General features: G+C 35.1%; 1 protein-coding gene across 6 annotated transcripts; it reads right to left on the bottom strand.

Moving 5' to 3' along the window:
* Positions 1 to 717: 717 nt before the first annotated feature.
* On the bottom strand, positions 718 to 4,281 carry LOC110720020 (RNA polymerase II degradation factor 1-like). Of its 6 annotated transcripts, none has more exons than XM_021899023.1 (4): positions 2,336 to 4,281; positions 1,943 to 2,222; positions 1,506 to 1,795; positions 718 to 1,406 (listed from the first exon to the last, which is right to left on the bottom strand). In XM_021899023.1, exons 1-3 carry the CDS (start codon positions 2,573 to 2,575, stop codon positions 1,593 to 1,595), a joined length of 723 nt encoding a protein of 240 aa, XP_021754715.1. In that variant the 5' UTR covers positions 2,576 to 4,281; the 3' UTR covers positions 718 to 1,406; positions 1,506 to 1,592. The 6 variants fall into 5 exon arrangements, with proteins under 6 accessions (XP_021754714.1, XP_021754715.1, XP_021754717.1 ...); XM_021899022.1 differs by having other exon boundaries at positions 1,506 to 2,222; positions 2,336 to 2,448; positions 2,528 to 4,281; XM_021899024.1 differs by having other exon boundaries at positions 718 to 1,795.
* Positions 4,282 to 21,145: the final 16,864 nt, after the last annotated feature.

Below are 21,145 nucleotides of genomic sequence, written 5' to 3' on the forward strand. Positions count from 1 at the left end.
CCAATTATTAAATCTCACGTTAAATTAATATGGGTTAGGACAACCGGGCCTTATCCAAAGGATACCCAGACGGTTATACCACCCATCCGGTTACCTATGAAACGGTTGCTTGTCTGCCATTGAAGTAAACAAACAACCATTTCAGGGGCATTTTTATCAAAGCAGCCGGTATATTGTAGATCAATAATCATTACCCATCCGGTTGCCTATGAACCGGTCGCCTATGAAATGGTTGCTTGTCTACTGCTGGAGTAAACAACCAACCATTTCAGGGGCATCTTATCATACCATCCGGTATATTGTAGATCAATGATCATTACCTATTCGGTTGCCTATGAAACCGAATTCCTATGAAACGGCTGCTTGTTTACCGTTGGTGTAAAACATTCAGCCATTTCAGAGGCATTTAATTATATCAGCCGGTATATTAAGACATCTAAGTTTATTATCCCATCCGGCTTTGAATCTCGAACGGCTGCTCGTTTACCGTTGATAAATAAACAGCAATTCTATGTGAGTTTTGTTGTATTAGCCGGTATGAGATAGATGTATAGTTTGATACCTTATCCGGCTGAAAATAGGACGGCTGCTTGTTTACCGTTGCAATAAACAAACAGCCACTCTATTTGCGTTATGTTGTATCAGCCGAAATGAGAACAGACAAATACTTGTAATACTTGTAAAAATAGTGCAAAAATTAAACGGTGCAAGTATATGTAAAAAGCAAAACCGACTGAGTCGGTTAATAGATTAGAATTAATAAAAGTTAACCGGACCCATGTCCGGGAAAAGTACAGATACCTACACGGCTCGCAGGCTGGTATGAAATTTGTTTATGATTGTTGCTGTTGTTAAGGTTGTTGTTGTTGCGGTTGCTGCTGTTGAGATTGCTGATGCTCAGGCTGTTGGGTTGGCTCAACTGGAATTTCAGCCGACTGCTCCACCGTGACTTCCGGCTGGTCTCCAACCGGTGCCCCTTGATCAGCCTCATCCGACTGAATCTCCGCACCTCGCTCAACCCACTCATCGAAAGGGGGAGGAGGGTCAGCGCCGAGTACCTTAGCCTCATAAACTTCAGAGGTATAAAGGTATCGAAGGTTGAAGTATTCATACTCAAAATCCGGATGGATGAGGTTCCAGGCCAGCTTCATGCGCTCCTCGCAATCAGCCTCATTATCTTCAATCATGCGGAGTTGTTCTTTTTCCAGCGCCTCCTTATGCGCCGCCTGATTAGTAGCAAGTTCATTCTTTAGCCGGCTGACGTCCTTGTGAAGATTAGTATTTTCTTTATCGGCATTTTCCAGAGCTTTAAGATCAGTTTGAAGGTCTTTGACCTTCAACTCAAGCTCATCAACTCTCTTCATTGCAGCCTCCCCAGCCGCAACTTCTTGCCTCAGTGCTTCCTCCTGTTCCAACGCCTTTTGTTTAGTTTCCAAGTCAAATGAAAGAGCATTGAATTGGCATACATCAATCAGCTCAGATGCGCGTCTCTGAGCATCTCTTACCTCCTCCTGCTTTTTATGCAAGGGGACATTAAGCCCATCCACTCTCAGCATCACCTGTGATATCAGCCGGGAAGAGTGTTAGAAAAATCAAGACAAAACATTTGCATCCGGTAAATAAAGATCATTGCTCAAGCATAGGTCATCCGGTTTAAATACCTCAACAAGGAGAGAAGTGATTCGGTCAAGATTAACCGTGTGCACAGCTGACACAACCTCTTTTTCAGACCGGATAAGAGCCCGGACCATCCTCTTAGCATATTGTTGATAATTTGGACGGTTAGAGGAAATATCTGCAATCATAGAATCATCTGTAAGATGTTGGGCATACGCTCCGCCTATACTCAGGCAGCATCCAGAAGAATTCCCGGATTGGCTTGCTTGGGTTTTGACTCTCATATGCCCAAGCGGCCAGGTGGGATCAAAGGCAGAGGTTTTACCTTTTTCGGACTGTGGGGTCAAAGCCCCCCCAGCCGCATTTGAGTCCGTACCCGTCTGGGTACGAACAGCCGGCCTTATTTCTTTCACCACCATTTCGAAGTGGGGAATGGATTGCAGGCTCTTCCCTGCTGTAGTAGGCCTGTCCTTGTCAGGCATTTTCTTCGAACCAGAGGCAGCCAGGGCAGCCACCTTTGGTGCCTTAGAAGCCGGCTGAGGTATGTTTCCAGCCGGTCTTTTATGCATGCTCGCTAAAGAGCGAGGAATGACTTGGCTCCCAGCCTGAAAGCAGTCAAGTATAACACATCTGGTTAAAAATCATTTACCAAGTATAATACATCCTGCAAAGAAAGAATAACTATGCAAAGAAAAATGGCTAAGGAAAGGCAGACTACCCCGGCATTCTTTGCGGCCAGTGCCGCCTTCTTTTCTTCAATCTGCTTCTTCCTTAGAAGAAGAGCAGATGTAGCAGGTGTCTTCTCCGGAGGCACCATTCCTATAGCTACTTCTGCAAAAAGGAAAAATACAGGGTTAAAAATCTGATAAACATATGCATCCGGTAAATATTCGGTCATGCAGCAACCTACCCTTAGTAAACATAGTGTTAAGGTTACAAAGAGACAAGAAGCACTCATCCTTAAACCAATCCGGATGGGGAACCCCAGAATTGGGGGACTATAATTTCACTCCCATCATCCAGTCGGGCTGTTGTCTTAAGAAAGAGGCCTTTTTCCATTATCTGGTCACAAGCCTCAGCCGGCACTTTTGGGAGAGCACATTTCCTACCCAGCAAAGTCGAATGCTTATTGTATCTACGCAGCCGGTGGTTAAGTTGGGGGGATGGGGAAGAGACGACATAAAACTTGCTCTTCCACTTACTCCATTTGGACGGCTTGTCCAAAGTCATTATATATTCCAGGAGCGTAGCTAAAGTATACCACGCATTCCACCCACCCGGCGTTCTGCTGAGATAGTGCATGTGCTCAAAAGCTTCCCAACTTGGCCTAACATCCTGCAACTCGCAGGCGGTAATATATCCCAAAATGTTGACCCATGAGTTAGGGGTCAACTGCCATACACCCAAGTCATATCCCCTTAATATGGCTTTTACGCAGTGATGGAGGGGAACCGGAGGCCGGTTGTGAATGCCGCCTCGTAACAGCCGAAGTAGTTGTCAACATTGTCCACGTCGTTGGTCCAAACGACGCTTGCCTCTACATGCGGTACAACCGCTTCCCATTTCTCCCCAACCGGCTTCTTCTTTAAGAAAGCAGGGAGTGTGGCGTTTAAAGTGACCACATCCCTGGCGGACATAGTCATATCGATTGGATCCCCCTTAGCTGGCTATTTATAGGCCCCCTCATCAATAGGGGCAGCCTTTTCAGAAGACTCTTCATCAGAGCCGGACTCTTCATCATCCGATCCCTCACCGGATCCTTCACCGGATTCCTCGGCATTAGAACCAGAACTTCCCAAAATGTTATCACCCGGTGTGCTGGGTACACCCGGGGAGTCTTTCGAAGTACCCTCGTTTGGAACTCTCTCAGACGGTTCCACCGTCTGCTCTTCATTTAAAGGGTCAGCCGGATCAACGGCTGCATCATCGGACTTGTAATCAGGATCTACTGTCGTCCATCTAGTCCGGGCCATTCTGTCCTGCACATGAACATAAACGGTCGGATTCAAAGCAGGTGAAGGTTGTCCCAAGCACCCCCAGAAGGCAGTCCCAGTCCTAGACTCAGCCGTCCCTGGTGACCGGCTAACCACTGTCGTTGGTATGCCGTGTTTATATTGGTGGAGTCCATATCCTAACTACTATGCACAACCGGAAATTAAAAGAGAAGAATGAAGAGGGTACAGACGGTACCTTTGAAATGTGAAGCTTAGTATGTGGAAAATGGCTTGAAGTCACCTCAGGCGGACAACTCCACGAATGTGTTTAAAGTTGAAAAAGGCAAAAGCATAAGTTAGTCGGTTATTCATAAACTCATTCAAAGATACCACAGACGGAATTATCCGCCTGTAGTAGTTAGACGGCTGACTAAGCAATGTACGAAGTTCATCCCAAGATACCCCAGACGGTATTCAGTGGGTGGGTTCAAAAAGACCCCATGCGGTGCAACACCAGATGGGGTGTTTTGATTCAAGGTAGCAAGTTGCTCTCAAAAACCCCAGGCAGAGTAAAAGATCGGATGGTGTATTATGACACATTTGTAAGAACTAGCTAGATAAAATTGTAAAGTTCACTCCATGATACCCCAGACGGTATCAAGTGAATTGGTTCAGAAGTATCCCAGACAGTGTAAGACCGGATGGGGGCTATGAAAAGCACAATATATATATATATATATATATATATATATATATATAGGGGAGGGATCCGATAAGAACCCACATCTATGTAAGAACCCAACCTTATATAAGAACTAATATCAACCGTAGGATTAGATTGAAATAAAAGGTTAAGATTATTAGAGATTATATTAGAGAGTAATGGCATTCTTGTAAATATCAAAACATTCCACCTATATAACATAATCCCTAATTTTCTCTCTTCAAAATCCCTAAAACTATGAGAAAATACGAAACTTTCTCTCTCCTACTCCTAGAAATCTTCATTTTTGCTGCAATTTGAAAGAAATTTTTATGATTTTCGGTCAAATTCTCTTGCAGTTTGTCAAATTAAGGTATGATTTGTTTGATTATTTTTGTTTGTTCGAAATTTTTTTTACCATTCGACTTTTTGTCCGTAAAATTTTCCAGATGGATGCAATTATAGTGAAATGTAGTTAACTAGTTATTATCAGATCGAATTTTGTTTGTTTGTTCGATTTTTATGAAAATTTGAGAAAAATATTTAGATTATGGTATAATGGCATTGCTCTTGGGGAGAAGGAATGAAGGATGGAAAGTTAAGGTTTCCTATTTTTTGCAATGGAAAATGAAGTTCATTTGTGGCCGTGGGAAAATAAAATGAATTAAGTATGAGTGTTGGAGAAGTTGTACAAGCCATAAATAAATTTTTGAGTAAGGAGATAATTACATATTTACAATAGCTAAGCCATGTGGAAGCTAAAAGGTTTTTTTTTAGATTTTAGAACATAAGTAAAAGAATCTTAGAACACAGGGATCGGAGAAAAAATTTAGAATATTGGAAAAAAAAAATTAGAACATAAGTAGACTAAATTTATAACATAGGAAAATATACTTTAGAACATAAGTAGACTAATTTAGAACATAGGAAAATAAACTTTAGAACATAAGTAGACTAAAAAAAATTAGAACATAGCAAAATAAATTTAGAACATAGACAAAAGAATTTAGAACATAGGTAAAAGAATATTTAGATTTTAGAACATAGGAAAAAATTTAGAACATATGGAGAAAAAATTTAGAACATTGGAAAAAAAAAAACTTTAGAAAATAAGTAGACTAAATTTAGAACATAGGAAAATATACTTCAGAACATAAGTAGACTAATTTAGAACATAGGAAAATAAACTTTAGAACATAAGTAGACTAAAAAAAATTAGAACATTGGAAAATAAATTTAGAACATAGACAAAAGAATATTTAGATATAGAACATAGGAAAAAAAAAAAACTTTAGAACATAGGGAGAAAAACTTTAGAACATTGGAAAAAAAAAAACTTTAGAACATATGTAGACTAAATTTAGAACATAGGAAAATAAACTTTAGAACATAAGTAGACTAAATTTAGGACATAGGAAAATAAACTTTAGAACATAAGTAGACTAAATTTAGAACATAGGAGAAAACTCAAAGTATAAGAATAAAATTTAGAACATAAAGAAAGCTCACAGTATAAGAATAAAATTTAGAACATAAGTTGAAAAAAAAATAAGAACATAGTAAAAACATAGGGGAAATTAGAACATAGGATAAATCATAGAAAAATGAGATTAAAAAGGTTTAAATCATAGGAAGTAGGTGATAAAAACATAAGTGAAAAAACTTTCGCACATAGGTAGAAGAAATTTAGAATATTAGAAAAATAAAATTAGAACATTAGTTAAGAACATAGGATAAAAATTTAACACATATGAAGAAAATAAAAATTTAGAACTTAGTAAATAATTAGAACATAAAAAAAAATTAGAACATAGACACAAAAAACTTAGAACATAAAGAAAAAAATTAAAACATAGGCAGAAAAAATTTAGAACATAGAAAAAATATTAGAACATAAGAAAATTTAGAACATAAGAAAAATTTAGAATATGAAAAACAAATTAAGAACATAAGAAAAATTTAGAACATCCAAAAAAAATTTAGAACATACAGAAAAATTTAGAACATATAAGAAAAAAATTTAGAACATAGAGAAAAAAACTTAGAACATAAGAAAAATTTAGAACATGGGAAAAAAAATTTAGAACATGAGAAAAATTTTAGAACATATAGAAAAAAAAAGTTAAAACATATAAATTTGGAACATAGAAAAAAAATTTAGAACATAGGCTGAAAAATTTAGAATGTAAGAAAAAAGATTTCGAACATAGGAAAAAAAATTTAGAACATAAGAAAATTTTTAAATCATAGGTTTAGTTCATAGGGAACATAAAATTGGAGTATCTGTTTAGAACAGAGAAAATAATTTAGACATAATATAAAAATTTAGAACATAGACAAAAAATAATTAGAACATAGGAAAAAAAAAATAAACATATTTTAGAACATAGGAAGAGAATTTAAAGCATAGTATAGGTTAAATTTCAAATTGGAGTACTCTATTTTTTTTTTTACAATGTATGGTAAAACCTATTAGCTCAAGTGGTAGAGCATTATGCAAATGCATAAGGGATGTAGGTTCGATTCCTACATAGGTTGTGTCTCTAAAAAAAAAAGAAATCAAATTAGCACTAAGTATCCAAAAAAAATTAAACATTGGGTTAAATGATCAATTACTATGGAAATTACGTTACAACTAAACTTTTGTGCAAAACTCACGTCGTTACATTAGACAAATGAGCCTACGTGGGATTCGAACCCACATCTTTTGTGCATTTGCACAATGCTCTCTCATTGAGCTAGTAGGCTAATGTATATAAAACATTCGAACTTAAAAAATTAGTAAACAAGTGAGCAAAGCATTTGTACTATGTTGCTCTACAAAGCTATTTGAGACTACATACAAGCCAAAGTGAGGGATTTGTAGTTTCATACCCTTAAGCATGAAGCAACACATTCTCTGCAGTTAGATTTGACCACAATGCAAGTTTAACCTTGTAGGGATACTAAGTAGTACATACAAATGCACAATTCTTTAACAAATATAAGATTCATATACATACGCAAACCAAAGGGTGGAGAGATTTCATAGGTGCTACTTTGCATCCTAATTCATAAAAATATTGACATTTGTTTTAATGATCAAAAGATGAATGAAGGATCATTTTCCTTGTCTTGGTGATTTGAGGGAGCTTTAACACAGTGTGCTCAATGTGCTGTGGTGAACTTAACTGGTGCTTACCTGATACATATTCAAATCTGTAAAATATTATATGCAATCACTTAAAAGGATATATGCAACTAATGACTTTCTTGGACTATAGCCTACAAAGAAACTCAAGCTTTGTGAGAACAGGTTACTAGCATATGACTTCCCTCTAGTGACTCAAAGAAACAGTTCTTAGTTCTAACTATACTCCAAAATTCCTTCTAATCAAAGCTTAAGAAGTCAAGACTATTGTCATCAGTAGCACATCATTATCTCTTTGATGCAAGACACACTAGGAACCAAGTTGGTAAATTACAACAAAACTCACATAGAGAAGATACAAGTTAATGATATATATATAGGGATTGAATGAAGGTACAACTTGAGGATTTTTAAGACTATTATCTTTAGAAAAACAAGCTTATTGTTCATTATTCACAACACCAAATATAATAGAACATGAATAACTTTAGAACATTTGCGTAATAGTTTAGAACATGTGCACAAATATTTAGAACATGATCAATTATAGTTCAAAAAAATATGAAATGAAGGGTCATACATTTAACCAACGAGCTAGAAATTAACTTGATTGAAGAACATTGATGAAGAAGATGCCTATATTTGATTAACTTTAGGATCCAAAATAAGATATGATAAACTTGAAATTCAAAATAAACACACTTAGTCACACGATCAATAAAATGTAGAAAATTAGACTCAAAATTCAATCAAACGTAGAAAAATTAGACTTGATAATTCGATAAATGCAACATAATCATTAAAATATCATCAACACTATTGTACTACGTAGTCCTTGTTATAAAATGCTTAACAACCACAAAGCTAGATAACTCTTTAGAACATAAAGATCAAACTTTTGAACATGGAGAGAACATTAAGAACATACATAATAAACTTTGAAACATACATGTACAGTTACATTCCTCAGACACAAAGAAAACAAGAGCCGAGAACAAACTAGCATCAAAATCGCTTCAAAATCGAAAAAGAAAATCGAACAAAATAAAATCAAAATTAGAGCAGAAAAATTGAACAATCAAACTGATAAATAATCGAACAAAATAAATAGAAATCACCAAAAAAAAAAAATCGAACCTATAATCGCCAAAACAAAATTCTTTAGAAATCGCAAAAATATTGACGAGAACCTTAATTTATGAAGAATTGGCACAAAATTCGAGAGTTCAAGCAAATTCAAATGAACAATTTGATGAATCTTGCTTTAAAAACTTTAAATAATTGCACAAGAGTTGCAAAATTGGGTAAGAACTTTAGAGAGAGAAATTGGGGAAGAACTTTAGAGAGAGAAAAATGTTGCACCAAAGAGAGAGAAAGAGCTGACTTATTTTATAAAGTTTCTATTATACCATAAAAATTTCATTAATTACAATACTGCCATTATTTTGATCCGGGTTAATGTAGAGCGTTAGATCTCAATAGATCTAATGGCTGAAAATAGTTCTTATATATAATGAGTTCTTATATAGAGGAGGGTTCTTACATGAGCCCCTCTCTCTCTCTCTCTCTCTCTCTCTCTATATATATATATATATATATATATATATATATATATATATATATATATATATATATATATATATATATATATATATATGTATAGACACCGACTGTAGGCGCTGCAAAGACTATTGAGGTCATTCAACGATACCCCAGACGGTTAAATACCGGATGAGGATATAGTAGGACCTGCTTCAAAGAAGCTTGTTCAAGAAGGCCCCAAACGGTAAATCACCGGAGGGAGATGCATTGAATACAATTATAAAATAAATTTCAAACTAAAAGGTCATGAAAAGTCAAGGATGATGACCCAAACGGTATTAAACTGGTTGGGGGTTTGAAATCATTTCTTGGCAGGCTCAGAAGTAACCCAGGCAGTGTTAAACCGGATGGGGGTATTTTGAATTCATGATGTTTTAAGATTGAAGACCCCTCAGACGGAGCTATACCGGCTGAGGGAGAGAATTCAGTACTGGGATATGGGTTAAAGACCCCCCAGGCGACATGCAACCCGGATGGGGTAAAACATTCAAAGTCCTCAAAATCAGAAGTTAAAAGTAAAAAGAAAGGGACAGCCGGTACCTTAGAGAAGTTTAAGAAAGAATACTCAACCAGTAGCCGGATGTGCTTGATCTAAAAACGCCGGATGCAGGGAAACTAAGGAAATTATACAACCGATATCAGAGCTCTCTCTCAGAAATTTTTGAAAAATATGTAAAGTGTGAAGGAGAGAGGGCATGCCTCCTATTTATAGGAGAGGGGCAGAAGGCGAAACGGTTACTTCTGCCCTAAAAACTTGAAATTTGAAAAAAGGAGGGAAGAAGACGAACCGTCTCCTCCCATGCGTTTGACACCTATCACAGGTGACACGTGGACATGCCACGTCACACCTGTGAGGAGCAGATGATTAGGGTAAAAATACCCCTAAGACACGTGGCCCTATAAAGGCTTGCCACGTGTCAGGCTTGCAACGGTCAGCAAAGGCCCAATCCCTTTGCGACACGTGTCATTGTACGCTAATTGAGGTACAGCTCTCCCCTACTATAAATAGTAAGGGCAGACCTCATTTATGGGGATCGACAACATATTCCAGCAACTAACCAAACACAAAACCCATTGCAAACGCTCTCCAATCGAGAAGCATTTATTGTTCTTATTTCCTCTTCAGAAAGATTCTAACTTAATCTTCGGAGGCCGAACTCCCACCCCCCATCCGGAGTCTCCGTTATTTGTGCAGGTACAGGCGAAAGAAGGAGCATACTAGGAAATTGTAACTCTCCCGTAGGACATATAAAAAAACCCCAAACACCAAGCATGAAGGATAAAGTCGTTTTTTGTCGCACCTCGAACTTTCATATTTAAATTTGGAAAGGAAGGTGGAAAAAGATAATCTGCCTTAAGGTTAGAGGGTGGGATTGGTGTAAGGCCTAACTTCCAATCCTCCCATTGCTGAGCTTGGTCCGTCGAAAATATTTCTATCATTGATAGCGGGATTAGGTTGGCTTGAACTTCCCAAGTCGTTAATGCTGACTCCCAGAAGTTGATTTCTACTTTGAGCCCCACTACTTCCTTTTGCGTCTGAGCAAATATCATAAAGTTTTCTGGTTGTTCGACGTCTTTCTCTATGGGATCGAAAGATAGAGGAAGAGTGGCTAGGTTTCTCAAGTGTGGAGGAGGGATAGAGGATTGAGGTTGATAAGGTGGCACGATCCCAACACCATCTCGGTTTCGGTGTCAGGGGAGGAAAAGGGGGTTATGGATTGGTGGAGATTCTGTTGAGTTGCAGGAGAAAATTGTGCATCAAGGCAATCTTCTCCGGAGTTGGAGGGCTGTCGATCGGCGCCCATAGGAGAGGGGTGGGAGGTCTGTATCGATTTTGGTTCAGGGATTATCGAATAATTTCCTGAATTTCCTCGATCGTCTTTGATGGGGTGAAAATAGTTAGCGGAGATAGTCGGTTTTGGGGTCGTATCATTTGTGGGAATTGGGGACGAGTGAAGGGAGTTGGAGTACGGGCAATCGGAATTCCCTGTAGCGGTGACGCTAGGGATAATTCCGTCGAGGGGGAGCTGCAACTTGGCGGAGGGGCAGGAGGAGATGGCGGAGGTGATGGTTAGTGGTTTGCGAAGGATGGAGGGTAGTTCCAGCGAGCTCTCCGTGGTGGAAGAGATAGAATTCTCTTTGAACGACATGGAATTAGGGGGTTTCGTTGATTGTTTTCCATGTTTTTGGTTCAAGGTTTTATTATCTGTGTTTTAGAGAATTAAGGAGGGGTTTATATTAGTGGTGGGATTAATTTTAGCTAAAGGGTTTAAATTGGGGAGATGAAGGGCTTGTGGGTGGATTTCCATGGCGTTGTTTGGTTGTTCCACCTCCATTGCCAAGTGTCCAAAAGGTCCTGAAGAAGTAGCTGCAGTAAATGAAGATAACACGCAAGGCTTTTCAGCTACTTGCAGGATAGAATTCTCTTTACAAAGAATTTCGGCTAAAATGTTTTTTTTACTGGGGATAAGATTTTTTCAGAAGCTCCATTATTGGCTAGAATAAGAAAGGGGATTCCTTGGGAAGGAGGAGAAGTGGGAGTCGTTTTGGTTAAAGTGTTTTTAGGAATTAATTTATTCCTATTGCTATTTAATTTTGGAAGCTAGTGGGTTGGAATCTTATTAGTTTTTTTTTTTATGAGAAGTTTTTTTTATTGGTAACTATCATCCAAGGGCCATATGAGTCTGAAGGTTGAAAAATTGGATCATCAGAAGAGGTTGACGCATGGGCCACATGTGACACATGGGATGAGCCAGAATGTTGGACTTGGTTTACAGCTGGTAATCCACTACCCAAGTGAGGTTGGATATTTTTACTAATAGGAGAGTTGTTGGGCTCGTTGGGCACGTGGGATATGGGTTGCTTCCCTTTATAAAAAAGTTTACAATTTTCTTTTTGATGGCCTATGATACCACTTTTGAAACAAAGAGCGTGAATATTTTCATATTCGATTTGTTCCAACCATTGCTAACCCAAACTAAAGTGACCAATGGATTTGTGAGATCGATATCGATGCAAACTCTTGCATATATAACTCGGGTAAGGCGGTCAATGGCATAATCGACCCTTATTGGATTGTCCGAAATTTTAGCAATTTCAAAAAGGGCAAGTTTATCATAATATTCCACTTGTAATTCCAGAAAACAGATCCAAACAGTCATTCTATCAAAGGGGTTCATGGAAGGGCGGAAGTTGGGTTTCCATTTTGTTAACATAAGATAATGATCTAATATGAACCAAGGACCTCCAAGGAGAGCACGTTCATAGTCATCAGAGACAAAAAACCTAAATAGGTAAACATCTTTGCCCAGATCAATGACTTCGAGGGTGCCTTTAGGTTTCCACATTGCCCTAACTCTTTGGGTAATGAATGAGGGCTGGACAGATATCCCTAGACATTTCCCCATTAAGGTTAGTTTCCAAGGGTGACGAAGCTTTTCTAAAGTTTCTTTGGCAAAAGAGACAGTGTTTTCTGAGTCAGGGACAGTGACAGCTTCTTCTTCCTATTGTAAGGAAGAAACAGTTATTTCCCGAGCTTCAGTGAACCATTGAGATGAACTTTTCACAACTTCACGAAAAGACATGGAGGGTTTTTAGATTAAGGGTTGAATGGAAGAGTTATCTCCATTAGGGATAACTTCAGACTCTATAGGTGGGTGGTTCAAGTTGGGATCTTCACTATGATTCAAGGAGACAGCATCTTCCATGTTAATATCCCCAAGGGGGAGTTTAGCCATGGTAGAAGGGGTGTGGAGAAGAAGGAGAGGACATAACGGTGTAGCAAACTTGAGCTAGCTTGTTTTGGTTGTTATCATATTTAGATTTTAATTTGATTAAAAACCCCAATTTGCAAACCCTAGAATTTGGGAATTTAATGTTTATGATTAGAATTTGATCTTAGGTTGTTGTGGTTGTTAAATTAATGATTAGAACATGTTTTTAATGAGTTTCAAGCCCTCAATTAATGCTGGAATTAAATTATACACACTACTTTTTAATTATTATGTTAGGGTTTGATTACCCATATGAGGTTCTTGATGATTTAAATATGATTTTCTAGTTTATTAGTGATATTTTATATTAAATAAGTATGCTAGAATTTTAATTAAGTCATGAATTTATTTTTATTTTTTTTGAAAGAGTTATAAGTACCCTTTTTAAAGAAAAGGGCTTTAAGGCTTTTAAACCATTAAATTGGGTTAATTAGTGAGGTTTAGAGTATATTATAGTTGCTGAAAATTTGTGAGAATAGTGGATTAATTGTGGTTATGTATTTTCATTTGTAGGATACTTTGAGTTAGGTAACGTCTAGTGAGTGTGGCCAAGTTTTGGCACTATTCAAGGTACGTATGCGCATAAAAATATTTGTGTACGCGTAGTATCATGTTAGGAATGAAAAGTATGTTTCAAGTGATGAATTAGTAGCATTTTTGGTTGATTAAATGCTTGATTTAGATGTTGTTTGATCACGAATTATTAAGCAAGCATATGAATATATTATTTGAGGCATGATACAAGTTGAATATGTATGAATCATAGAAGTATGTTTTATTTTCAAGTATCAAGGAAGCATGAATTTAATAAGCAAGGCTTATGTATGTTTAAAAGAGTTAAGATTATAATTATTGAGCATGATTCATGATTTTATTGTCACTCATATATTATTAGAGTTGAGTCAAGAAGTTAGTTTATTAATTTTCTCATTCATATAAGTTGAGATTGAGTCAAGGAAGTTTATTAGTACATCTTATGCACCAAGGTAGTAATAGTGCAATTTTGTGCACAAAACTAGGCAAATAACCTTAATTTAAATAAATTGTATATGCTCACTAATTAATTCAAGAATGAAATAATGGAAGTGTGTATTGATTATTGTTATGTTTGTTCTTGATTGATTGGGTAGAATCATCACAAGTTAAATTGGTAAATTACGTAAAGTGTAGAGGATATACACTAAAACTCTTGGAACGTATATACCTTGAGTAGGAACATATGGGGGGAGTTATGTGACTTTATATTTGATCATAGCTTCTACAGGGGTACAGGATGCTGTACTTTCTCTTATTATCAATGCGCTGGAATTCCGTCACAAGTGTGACATAGTAGGTGTGTGCCAATTGAGGTAGCTCCCTAATTGGAAGCTCAATATTTTAATGGGCTATTTATAAGGAAGGAAACCCATTCGATGCGTAATCCAAAGCTATTTATTGATAATTATATTGTTGGTTATTATGAATTAAAGGTAAGTTGACTTGTGAATTTTATGGCGAGCATGTTTTAATTATTATTGTTAGGATGATCATATTAGTGTGATGCATATGTACTCAGCTTTTACTGATTCGTACTTTTGTGTTTGTTTTTGGCTTTCTTTTGGATTGACTCTACTATGACCCATTTATATGGTGAGTAGATGGGTTGAAAAAAAGAGAAAGAAACAGGTATTTGAAGCATGAAGAACATGAAGGGAATGAGTGCAGAGCGTTATCTGTTATTCTTTCTTAGTTTTATATTTTGAATTGTTGATTATTATTTATGGGCTAACATTGTAATGCTTTATTTTAAGTTGGTTTTGGATGGGTCATGTTTATATTGGTTCCAGCTTGTGGATGTTTTAATTTACTTGTGTTTTGAGGTTGTGAACTCAAGTTATTTATTTTGAAAAGTTGGATTTTAATTTAGACTTTCGTTGTGTGACTTTGAAAAATAGTCTTAGCTATTATCACAGTGGCGGTAATATTTTGGTTATTTCCTAAAATGAGTTTTATTTAGAGTAAAAAAAAGTATTTTAAATGGAAGAAATTTCCAAGGTATTACATTAATAGTAGCATTTAATTATTTTATACTCGTTACATTTATCTCCATATTTGTTTGTACCATATAGAGAAGGTTTTGCGTGAGATTGAACTCGCCGTGAGTCCAATATATGACAATAATATTCTACCATATGACAATAATATTTTAATATATAACATACCATTCACACGAGCAATCCCATTGCATACTTGCTTCTTACATGGCATATGCCGCAGCTGCCATCTATTCATTCTACATCGCCCCCTTTTGACACGTTTGATCTCACAAAGACCGTACATTGTACATATATATAGAGATCAATAGATTCAGAAACAGAGCAACTTCAATCAAACATCCAAACGAACATCTATTAGTGCGAAAAAATAATCAATTTAGAGTTGAAGACGACAATGACAATGTTGAAGAAGAGTAACATTGCTGTACTTATGGCATTGCTGATGATCATATGGATGGGAGAATCCACAGCCTTTCGCTGTGGTAGGATCGCGCATAACAACACCTGTGCTGATGGAATTCTGCTGTAATTTGTCAGGGTACTGTGGTAAAACTCCTGAGTTCTATGGAAAGAGCCATTGCCAAAGCCAATGTCAGCATGAAGACGTGCCTCAAATTCAAGCTCAACCATCTTCCAGGATTCGAGCTATTAGAACTCGTAAAATTCCAATTTAGCAACCTACTATATTATTGTCAGATATTAGAATATTATTATTACATATTATATTATTAATATCATATATTAAAATATTATTGTTAGATATTAAATTATTATTGTCAGATATATTGGACTCACCGTAAGTCCGACTCACCCAATTTTTTTCGGTAACATACATATATATAAGGTGGAATAATATCTTGCTATCGTTTCTTTCAAAAACTATATATATAAGGAGGAAAGAAATGAGTGTAGAAATAATAAAAACAATGTTAAAATTAAAAAAATGACATCAATTTAAAATGTTTTTATTATTACTCTCCCTAGTCCTGAAAAATGGTTATGTTTGTCATTTTTGGCGTTTTTCTTTGTTAGTTACATTTGAATTATTTTCTAGATTGCAATAATGTTTTTTAACACATTTTCCCTCATATATATCTACTTTCAATGCAACAAAAATAGTCATATTTCCAACATGGAAAATACTTGCGTGGACCTGAGATTTATACGCACGCAACTGATGTTATATTGAATATAGTGATCCTAATCTTAATATATTTACCTTATTTTTAACATGTTAACCTTTATTAAAATTTGTGTGACTTTTAATATTATTGTAAACCTGAAATACGATGTTATGTTGGACATATTGACCCTAATTTTAACATAGTGACATTTATTATTCATATTGACAAGTGTATAAAAATTTCATCAAAAAAATTAACCTCTTATAGTTTTTGTAATACCAAATGACTTTTATTTCAACATAATACCCCCTCCATTACATAATGTTAGTCCCATTTAAATCTTTACGTATGAAAAATTAAAGGGAATCTTTTAAATTTCTCTCTATATATAACAACAAATATAGTCAAATGAGATCTAGTTTTATTCATCTCGATGAATAAATTATTAATATCTAATTTTTTTATTATATTTGGTAGTGTGGGATTAAAGATATTTGCAATCAAAGTTTTATAAATGGGACTAAAATTATAAAATGGAGGGAGTAACCTTTATTTTAATCTAGTGATTTTTTTTTTTAATAATAAAACAGCCATAGTGTCTATAATGTTAGTGGTCCACAATAAATTAGTGTAAACCAGGTCCATTTAAGAGTTTGTATTGACTTGACGCCTTAATACGAAGTACTTATTATATGTAGTATATGACATGTAATCATTGTTTTTCACTATTTTATTTTCTTTAATAAATTTATAATCATGTAAATTCGCCAACTATAATTCCTTTCAAGAAAAGAGGAAGTAGATAAATTAAATTAATCGTGTGGACGCCATGGTAAGTAAAACCATGATGTATATTTTCTCCGTTTCTTTTTAGTTAACATTTTTTTTAGTCACGTTTGACAATGCACAACTTAATAATTAATATCTTTAATTACCGATAAACAAAAATTATAAAAAGTTGATATTTTGAAAATATATATCGTGACGAATCTAACAATATCGCACATGACTATATTTTTCATTACGTATAAAGCACAAAACAAGATCAAAGGGAAGTGAGTGAATAGTGCTAAATTAAATGTGTCAACTAAAAAAAACGGAGATAGTATAAAATTACCAAGATAGAAATATATACTAATAAAACGCCTAGATTAAAAATGCAGTTTCTTAGAGAAGCTAAAATCACTTGTAGAAAAAACCTCATTAGTAACGCCCTATTAGTAATTGACATACATTACGTTAGTTACTATAAGAGTATTTGTAACTGACATAGCTAGTGTGAGTTACAAATACATCAACATTAGTAACTGGTGTAACTAAGGCCAGTTACAAAAACCCGGTCAACGATAGTCTGACCAAACATTAGTAACGGGCGTAGAAAAGGCCTGTTACAAATAGTTGGTCAATATGGGTTTGATTGATGAATATTATAGATCTTAGAGATTATTTATATACATTGTTATGTTTAATATTTGCTAATTTTTAATTCAATTCTGAAAATTTGGCCTTTTATTATTTTGTGTTTGAAGCACGATTTTGAGTTTAGTAATGTTTGGCAGACACTCTTTGATTATTTTTTTCTTATTATTTTGTGTGTGTGTGTTTTTTTTGGGTTGTGTATTGCTGATTAATTATAGATAAAAAGTTGCAATTAATCTTGTGACATGAATCTGCTACACAATTTAACTCTGACTAAGCTACATTGAATTGAACATTTTTATTGTCGGCACATAAGAATTTTGTCAAGCCATAGGTAATGACATTAATCTGCTAGAATAATCTAACTTAGCTATCGGAATGAGTAAAGCTTCAGTAGTGAAATGATAATATTTAGCTAACTGAACTTAATAGTCCTATTTGTTTAGTTTGGCTATTTATCAAATGAGAAATAAATGTAAGGTGGGATGTTGATCCATGTATTGGGTTAAGGCCTTAAGCTCTAGCGATGCGTGAAAGGATACAATGAAATACCATGGCCATTATCATTATTCTTTCGTCATTAAGTTAATATGTGCTGATTTTTGGCCTCTTTGACTAGTTGAATTCATATTTTAACTCTTAAACAATGATAGTATGTAGCAAATTCAGTTTAAAGAATATATGTGCAATATAATGTTTGCTAGCTAATTAGAATATTGTAGCTTTTTTTATGTTAACTTGTAATTTATTTGATGTGTTGCTTCTCTGCCATTGTACTTGGTTAGATATTATCAGTTATAGCTACATTTTTGTATGTGATTATTCTGATAGCATGACTTGTTATTTAATTATAGTTGTTTGCACATCTCCACTGCATATTTCAAAATCATATAACAAAAATAATGGTCTTGCATTATCTTGATTTTATTGCTGCACATCATTTAGTTGATTGGAATTTAAATGAATATTCTTACGTCATACTACTCAAACTTAATTTTTTTTTTTTTTTAAAATTTTTTGTTTAATATTTCCTCTGTTTTCTTTTAAATGCAACACACCTTTTGGACACGTATTTTTAGGTGTTGATTAGTGTAGGTAAACAAGCGACTTCAACAAAATAATTTGAACACCAAATTTAGCAAAGGGTTAGCTACTACATGTATAAATTATTTTGATTAATTTGTTAATTTACATTACTTAATCTCTTCCTCAAAGTACGTGTCGAGAAGGTGTGTTGCATTTAAAAGAAAACGGAGGAAGTATAATTAGTTGAATATGTAGTTTGTGCCTTTTCTATTTTCCATTTTCCATTTAATACAACAAAGAGATGGTATTAGCATTTTCTATTTTCCATTTTCCATCTAATACAAAAAAATATTTCCTAGTCAATATAAAGCTCTATGTTGTTTGATAAGTATTTATATATGATATCAGCTATGAGCTAAGGTTCTTCAATTATATGTAATCCCCTATCATTGTTTTCTTGATTAAATTGAATAGAATTATTCTTCCTTCTTGAATTCTGTGTGGATTTTACATGGAACATATTAGTCTATTCATTTTAATTATTTTGTTTGGAATTAGTACATTGCTAGTTCTAGTGGCAACTTCTAGTTTGAGATTATAATTGGAATGAGCTTATGATGAGATCATAAATCTCTCAAAGGGATCTTGTAAATTTAGCCAAATTGAAGCTCTTTCTCCTGTAGGTGAATTATCTGATGACAGAGAGAAGCAACTTGGTGAAATGGAGAGCTTAAAGCCTTAATGTCCAGTGTTAGTGGAGTGAAACGGTCTACTTTGATATATCTACTCTTAGTGATTATGTGTTTGCAAAGGATTTAGAGTTTTTGCACAAAATGAGGGATCAAATGGAGTCTCACATGGATATTGGCACAAATTCGGTGTATGCTAAAGATCATATATGTTGGCATGGTCTCTGTCAATTTCTGATTCAAGCTAAGGTACTACATTTCGAGCATTCATGTTTATCATGTGACGAATTCTGTGTGTTTTGTTAGAAATTCATCATAAAGAAGCCTGAGTTATACTTGAGCTTAGGTGACTAGAATTTGTGATCATAGGCTTGGTGCATTGTAGTTGTATTTATATTTTTTTTCAATTGTTTTAAGTTGTGGTGCCTTTTTCCTTAAAATCGTCAAGCTGGATGGGTGAACCTTTCGTTAGGTATTATGTGGTGGTCTTGGTGGAGTTGTACATTTAAATTGTGAAATGTTAGCTTCAAATTTATTGTTACTGGGAGCCCAATATCCGGTATGTAGAATGGTTATTGGAATGTTACTGCCTAATTTTGTCAAACTAGTCAGAGCTAAGGTATACAAATGCTTTAGAGAAATATACTACTGAAACAAAATTAGAGCTAAGAATGCTTTAGAGAAATATACTACTGAAAGTCTGAAATGTGGCATCTAAGGACTTGACATTATGTGCACTGACCATAGAACTATGTATAATTGTTCTTGTCTATGGCTTTGAGTTTTGGCATCCTAAATTATAAGGGTCTGACACACATACTACGTCTAGTGCATTCCTAACATCTTGGTTTTATGCTCATGGTAAGTTCCTTCTTTGTTGGATAAGATATTGTTTGACCAATCAAAAAGAAAGGGAAATTTTTTGTGTGTGAATCTAGATTAGTTGTTGAGCATATATAATTTCAATGCATTACAAACCTGATTTTTCTTTTCATTTTCTATCTGAATTCTGTATGCCATGTGTATTTAATTGCTAAAAAATTGTCTAATTTTCTAGTCATTGCTCATAAGTTAATCTTTCCTTCATTTTGTCAAGTACTATGATTATGACTTGTTATCTAATTATCTCATACTAATTCGAGGTGAAAGTCTAGTGATGTCCTGCAGTTTTTTTGCTTGTTGCTAAGATATTTTTGGTATGAAAGGTTGTTCAATTGGGTCATAACTAGTTTGATATCTTAGGTGAAAAACTTGAACACATATTCTTGAAAAAGGGACTTTTTAGATTTTGTCTGTCTCTGCAGAACATGGGATTAAAGCTATGTTAATCGACACGGCTAAAATCACGAAGTGTCCGTGTCGACACGACATGACACGGACACGGGACACGTGTCCGACCCTTCACTGTGCACTAGGACACTTCCATAAAGAGTAGAGAGGTAAAAAGAGGAGAAACATGAAAGAAAAATACGTCTTGTTCGAAGACCACCATTGATATAGAGAAGATGGAGAGAAGAAGATTGTCATTTATTAGGAGAATTTACCGAGGAAAGAATTAAAATAAAAAAATAGGGGTGGATTTAATGAAAAATTTAAAGCTTTTGTAATATATAATTTATTTATATAAATTTAAGTGACGTATAGACGTGTCCCCGTACCCGTGTCCAAATATCGGACAAAGTCCTAAAATTTTGGAACTTGCCGGATCGGACACTTGGACATGTGTCTGTATCCGACACCCGTTCCCGAGTCCATGTAACATAGGATTAAAGGATCAATCTAACCTGTCTAAACCATTCCGAGAGTTGGATATCTTGCTGACCCAAGTTCTTACATCTGCTCAATGAATGAATTTGTTTGTTTCTTATTTTCTTATTTTATTTTATTTTTTTTTATGAAGAATGCTGAGCTCAACATGGCTTGTAATTTTAATTTGCAGATTGTTGCTGGTGTACCTTTGGAATTGGAACCTGGGAAAAAAAATAGCAACTACTAGAATTGGACGAGATTCGAGAACAATGGGCTAAGTTTGGCAAGACTTGCAGTCTACAACGATGTAGAATTGGACGGGGTTCGAGAACAATGGGCTAAG

This window comes from Chenopodium quinoa, unplaced genomic scaffold (genome assembly GCF_001683475.1).
Source record: "Chenopodium quinoa cultivar QQ74 unplaced genomic scaffold, ASM168347v1, whole genome shotgun sequence".
NCBI lineage: Eukaryota > Viridiplantae > Streptophyta > Magnoliopsida > Caryophyllales > Amaranthaceae > Chenopodium > Chenopodium quinoa.